This window comes from Procambarus clarkii, chromosome 3 (genome assembly GCF_040958095.1).
Source record: "Procambarus clarkii isolate CNS0578487 chromosome 3, FALCON_Pclarkii_2.0, whole genome shotgun sequence".
Lineage (NCBI taxonomy): Eukaryota > Metazoa > Arthropoda > Malacostraca > Decapoda > Cambaridae > Procambarus > Procambarus clarkii.
Window position 1 is genome coordinate 14,807,031 of NC_091152.1, and position 6,907 is coordinate 14,813,937.

The following is a 6,907-nucleotide window of genomic DNA, read 5'->3' on the forward strand; positions in this document are numbered from 1 at the left end:
AGCATGAACTGAGGAGTACTCTACTCACTCCCATTCGGTGGACATGCCGTCGTCGTGTGTGTGTGACCAGTTTGCCCCAGCTGTGACAGCGTGTTCCACATCTCACATAAACTGATGTCTACACATTCCCATGCACACACCCGTCGCGAACAAGTTAGTGGGACACAATAAGTAAGACTATGGTAAGTTAGGGCGTGGTAAGTAAGGGGTAATGTAAGTTGGGCAAGGGCATGTTGGGCTGGGTATGTCAGACCAGGGTAAGGTCAGTAAGGTAGGGTGGACAAGCGAAGGGAGTGACACTTTCCAAGGAAAAAGGCAAGTGACTTCCTCTAAGGGAAGGGAGAAATTTATCCAAGGTGGGGGAGGGGGAGGGGGAGGGGGGCGTCGGGCCCTGAAGGTCCTGGCTAAAATGCTGACTCCTTTTATTTACAATGGAGTCCCGGGGGACCGGAAATGGACTCCCAACCCACCTATAATAAAATAATTCTTAGAGAAAGATTTTTACTTAGTGCTGGCCAGTTGTGTGCAGTAAGGAAGGAGGCAGCGCTGCACGTAACTCTACGCCTTGTGGCCTTTATCACAAGAGGCCAAAATTGACGTATTACACAGGGTTAATAAACCATAAAGCAGTAGACTATTAACGTCAGATGACCTGGCCTGGGGGGAGGGGGAGAGGGGGGGGGCAATGTCCCCCTCTAAAGCATCACATCCAAAAAAAGAAATTTCCTTCGCTCGATTTTTTTTATTTCATAACCAGCCGCCGTAGAAATGAAAAGAAATGGGGCCGTAACTTTCACTCATCTTCCCTCCAACCCTCCATGACTCGGCCCCCCCCTCCCCCCTCCTCCTCATCTCCCACCTTTCACGGTTGACCTCCTCCTCTTCCTCCATGACCTTTCATTTCTTTTTTAGATATTTTTTATTTAAAAAGGGGGAAGGGAGTACCACCTCTGGCTGGAAGAAGGGCCGGGACCCTTAGCCTCGGAGGAAACCACACATAACGTATTAGAGGGAATGTTTAGGTCCCCTTCAATAGTTTCTGTGAGCTTTTCTCCTACCACCCCCTTTTTTATATATATTCAAAGAGTTCTTACATTCTTGTAAAGCCACTAGCACGTATAGCGTTTCGGGCAGGTCCTTATTCTATTATTTTCCCCGAAATACGACCCGCCAAATCGTTTAACAACCAGTGGCTAGATTCACGATTGCAGTTACGCAAGCACTTACGAACCTGTACATCTTTTCTCAATCTTTGGCGGCTTTGTTTCCACTTATTAAACAGTTAATGAGCTCCGAAGCACCAGGAGGCTGTTTATAACAATAACAACAGTTGAATGGGAAGTTTTCATGCTTGTAAACTGTTTAATAAATGTAACCAAAGCCGTCAAAGATTGAGGAAAGATGTACACGTTCGTAAGTGCTTTCGTGAATCTGGCCCCAGGTACCCATTCACTGCTGGGGGAACAGAGGCTATAGTTGAGGATTGGCGCCTAGTCAATCTTCCTCGGCCAGGATACGAACCCAGGCCAAAGCGGTCGCGAAACGCTGGCCAAATACTTTACCACTTCGCCACGGGGACAGATTGACCGCCGCGGGGACAGGTTGACCGCCACGGGGACAGGTTGACCGCCACGGGGACAGGTTGACCGCCACGGGGACAGGTTGACCGCCACGGGGACAGGTTGACCGCCACGGGGACAGGTTGACCGCCACGGGGACAGGTTGACCGCCACGGGGACAGGTTGACCGCCACGGGGACAGGTTGACCGCCACGGGGACAGGTTGACCGCCACGGGGACAGGTTGACCGCCACGGGGACAGGTTGACCGCCACGGGGACAAATTGACCGCCGCGGGGACAGGTTGACCGCCTCCTCTCCCATCTTGAGCATTTCATTCACTCGGATCATCGAACTTGGAAAATACGAGTCCGTCATCCTGCCAACTATAACCACTGACCTTCACAAGAAGGAAGATTATGAGGTGAACCTAACTGGTCCCCAAAGGAGACTTTGAACCTTCAATTTTAAGCCCAACAATGGCATCTGGAAGTACCCCCCCCCCCCTGTAACAGTGTCATATTCCATGCAATACTCATCAGCAGAATATTTAGGTCAATTAAACACGTGTTTTATGATGAAATGGTTCTGATGTGGTTGTGACGTCACCAACCTTGAGTATCTGTGACGTCACCAACCTTGAGTATCTGTGACGTCACCAACCTTGAGCATGTGTGACGACACATATTCAACGTCACAAAATATATGTACGGCATCGGGTGCATTTTGAATAATAAAGAACACTACACATTTCAAATACAAAAATTAAATTTGAGCCGACTTAGTAATTATATATAATTGTTGATTATATATAATTACATTGGCTGTTTCACTTATTAGCGGTTTAAAATGATTACATCGTGGTATATGTTATATGTTTAGGCAAATTTAATATATATATAAATATATACAGATCGTATATAAATATGTGTATTTATGCACATATATGTACATAAATTCATTAACTGGAATTATTTAGGTAATCGCAATGCTTGTGAATGAAGATTTCTTCACAGTTTATATTTGATATTTACAAGACTTACATAAATAATTCTAACATTTAAGACTTTTCAATCTTGCATCATGTAACTCTCACATCATGTAACTCTCACACCATGTACCCCTCACACCATGTACCCCTCACACCATGTACCCCTCACACCATGTACCCCTCACACCATGTACCCCTCACACCATGTACCCCTCACACCATGTACCCCTCACACCATGTATCCCTCACACCATGTACCCCTCACACCATGTACCCCTCACACCATGTATCCCTCACACCATGTACCCCTCACACCATGTACCCCTCACACCATGTACCCCTCACACCATGTACCCCTCACACCATGTACCCCTCACACCATGTACCCCTCACACCATGTACCCCTCACACCATGTACCCCTCACACCATGTACCCCTCACACCATGTACCCCTCACATCATGTACCCCTCACATCATGTACCCCTCACACCATGTACCCCTCACACCATGTACCCCTCACACCATGTACCCCTCACACCATGTACCCCTCACACCATGTACCCCTCACACCATGTACCCCTCACACCATGTACCCCTCACACCATGTACCCCTCACACCATGTACCCCTCACACCATGTACCCCCTCACACCATGTACCCCTCACACCATGTACCCCTCACACCATGTACCCCTCACACCATGTACCCCTCACATCATGTACCCCTCACACCACCATACATGCTACAGGCAGCAAGTCCTAAACTAAGCCGCTCATACACCCAACAATATTTTCTCCATCTGGTGCAAAATTAATTTATTTACGCTACAAAATCAGATTATACCTGCGCACACACACACACACACACGCACACACACAGAGCAGATACATTGAGTGCGTCTGTAATATCAAGATTACACTCAGTCTGTCTGGCAATGATGTCCGGGGAACTATATTAGCAGAAGGATTATCTTGAGTTCTTGTAGCTATAGTGACTCTAAGAGTGACTCTAAGAGTGACTCTGAGAGTGACTAGTCTCGGTCACTTCCGGTCATTTACCATGTCTTTCGTTCAAGGCCCCCCCCCACCCCCTAGCAAAAAGTTTATGGACTAATTTGATTTTTCGCTCAAGTACCTTTTATGTCTTCCCTCTCTCCCTTATCTACAAAATTTATTACCCGCACTTTCTCTCTTATCGCTAAAACTCTTTCTCCTTTCTGTTAGCGGTTTTTGCTCTCTCCTTCGTCTTCGTCAATTCATTCTCCTTAACCTGTTCCGTCTCTCTTATCTCTAAATTATTTCCCTTCCCATATATCTTTCTCCCCCTCTTCTATGTTCTCCGTTCTTTTCTCCTTTCCTGAATTTCTCCTCATCCATCCCTGATTCTTTCTTTCGTCTCTTCCTACGTATTTTCTTTTTCCCACTCTACCTCTTTTCTTCTCCCCCCCTCCCCCACCCTTCTCCTTGCTTCCCTTTTCCCTATTTATCTATTTCCACTTCACCTAATTCCTATATCTCCATCCCCTTTCCCCCACACATCTTATTACCTTTTCCCAATTCTTCCCTTCTAATTCCTCTCTTCAATGCTACCCATTGATCTTTCTTCTATTCCCCCCTTTTCCTCTCTTTTCAATTCTCTTCATTCCTCTCTTCTATCCATTTCATTTTATTCTATTCTACCCATTCCTCTAGTCCCCTCTTCCTTCCCTTTCCACGGTCCCATTATAGGAGCATTCCACGTGGAAGAGTCGGTAGCGTCCCAAGGCTATACATCAGCACTCAACAGAAGGGTGACCTCCCAAACTGCCGGTGGCTGGCTGTTGGACTTCCAATTCTTAAACTAGGCAAGAAAGTTCCTATTCTTAAACTTGGTCTTGAAGCAAGACCATTGCCTTGCTTCAAGCCTCCGCCCCCATTGCATTAAATTCTCGCCTGTGTTAGCGGGTAAGAGAAGACGGTCAGTATAAGGCTGATATTGTAGCCAGAACGAGGTGGGCTTCTCTCGAAATCCGATGCAAGTTTAGGAGGATTGCGTTCAACGTCGTTCTTTCGGTTGGAACATCCCCCGTTAGCGGGGCATTTGCTTCCCAGCAGCAGTAGCATGTCACAGGCCTTTGTTTGTTCTCACACTAGAGAAGGTAAACATGCAGGCGATGAGTCACAATAACGTGGCTAAAGTATGATGACAAGACCACACACTAGAATGTGAAGGGACGACGCCGACGTTTCGGTCCGTCCTGGACCATTCTCAAGTCGATTGTCGACTTGAGAATGGTCCAGGACGGACCGAAACGTCGTCGTCCCTTCACATTCTAGTGTGTGGTCTTGTCATCAACGTAAACATGTGCCCGAATGAATTCTGAATGTCATCGGGCTTATGAGACGGACGGCTATTTTTATTCGTGTGTCTTCAAGGTGTGACAGAAATGCAGCCTCTCTCCTTCTGAGTATTAAGAGTAAGGCGAGACACGGGAGAGTGTCCTTGTGTTGCAATGTTTGTTGATCCTAATAGAGCTACTGATGTCCTGCGGCTTAATTTGGATTTATTAGACAGTTTACGAGCTTTGAGACCCAGCCTGGACGACCTGTCTACTCCACGCTCGGCTTCCCGCATGGAGCACGCAGCACGGAGCAAGCAACCTTTGACTGGGTACCCGTGGGGGGTCAGCCTGGCTCTCACTCACGAGGACTGTGACCGTTCACCTTCCAAGTATTCGTAACATGCAACAGGATCACGATGCATCAAGTATTTACCTGTCTAGTTCCCCTCTCTGTCCAGTTACCTGTCGTCGCATTTGTCTTGCTCACGTGGCCCCACAAAGTGAGGTGATTTGATAAAATACCATGCCAAAGATTACCATCAGAGTGCCGGCGGGGGGATGGGGAATTAGCCTCGGCTACCATCCTCTTTTGTCCGGTCGTGTTGGTAGAGTGGTTAAGGTGTCCTGTACGCCAGATGCAGTGTGCTTCTGGCAGTATGGGTTCGAGTCACTTCTGGGGTGTGAGTTTTCAGTTGCATATGCCTGGAGACCGTTCAGGCTTGTTCGCATATATATATATATATTATATATATATATATATATATATTACATACACATATGCAAATTTTGTATACAGAAAAAAATCCCTGAAAATTCAAATATCTACACTACTTTTGTATAAATATTTATCTATTACATTCAAATTCATATCACATTATACTGATAAATAATTGCTGAACCGGCTAGAAATGCAAATCTTCCTAACAGATCAAATTAGGAACATTTAGTTATAGCGGACATTTCCAGCAGGTGTTACCAGGCGTGACTCACTTTACCAAAGGTCCTGGCTGTATGCAATCGTTGCTTGCTTGCTTACCCATTTAGTTATGATCAGTTATAATGGAGAGAGAAAACCAACACGTCTTTCTATTTCATTTTCACCGACCACGGAACTTGTCTAATCATCTATCAGACCCCGATAGACCGCTGGAACATTAACTAACACAGTGCAGTGTTACAATCTATCAGGCTTGTGTAATTTAAACACATTTGGACACTATTTTTATCTGGTAGATGACCGTCGCACCAAGCTATTTGTACCGTAGCATACGAACACCCTACCAGCACTCGAACGCACGCATGTCTACGCATAGACGCACGCCCACGCCCAGACGCATGCCCACGCACAGACTCACGCCCAGACAGACGTATGCCCACGGACTGACGCATTCCCAAGCACAGACCCAAGCCCAGACCGACGCATTCCTACGCCCACACAGACGCATTCCTACGTACAGACGCATGCCCACGCACAGACGCATGTAGACACGATTGCTCTCACTACTAATATGATGCAGACAAAATGAACACATAAATTAATAACATGCATTAATTAATTGAAAAAATACAGCGCCGCCGGCATATTATGCATTATTCATTTTTTAATGGTGAACGCGTCAACCATGATGGTTATCAAGGAGGCTGGGTGGGGGAGGGGTGGATATGTGGCGGTGGTTATGTGTGGGGGAGGATATGTGGCGGTGGTTATGTGTGGGGGAGGATATGTGGAAGTGGATATGTGGGGGTGGATATGTGGCGGTGGTTATGTGTGGGTGAGGATATGTGGCGGTGGATATGTGGCGGTGGTTATGTGTGGGGGAGGATATGTGGCGGTGGATATGTGGCGGTGGTTATCTGTGGGGGAGGATATGTGGCGGTGGATATGTGGCGGTGGTTATGTGTGGGGGAGGATATGTGGAAGTGGATATGTGGGGGTGGATATGTGGCGGTGGATATGTGTGAGGGGTGGATATGTAGAGGGGGGGAGGGTGGCTGAAGTGTAGTCACCGCTCAAGCGCTGTCTTAGAAATCCTTTCA

General features: G+C 46.9%; 1 protein-coding gene across 1 annotated transcript in view; it reads left to right on the forward strand.

Moving 5' to 3' along the window:
• LOC138368316 (uncharacterized) overlaps positions 1-6,355 on the forward strand; it is a 62,536-nt gene extending 56,181 nt beyond the window's left edge. The window contains exon 2 of the mRNA XM_069330845.1: positions 6,104-6,355. Within this exon, the coding sequence (XP_069186946.1) occupies positions 6,104-6,355 (252 nt within the window). The remainder of the gene's footprint in view (positions 1-6,103) is intronic.
• The last annotated feature ends 552 nt before the right edge of the window (positions 6,356-6,907 follow it).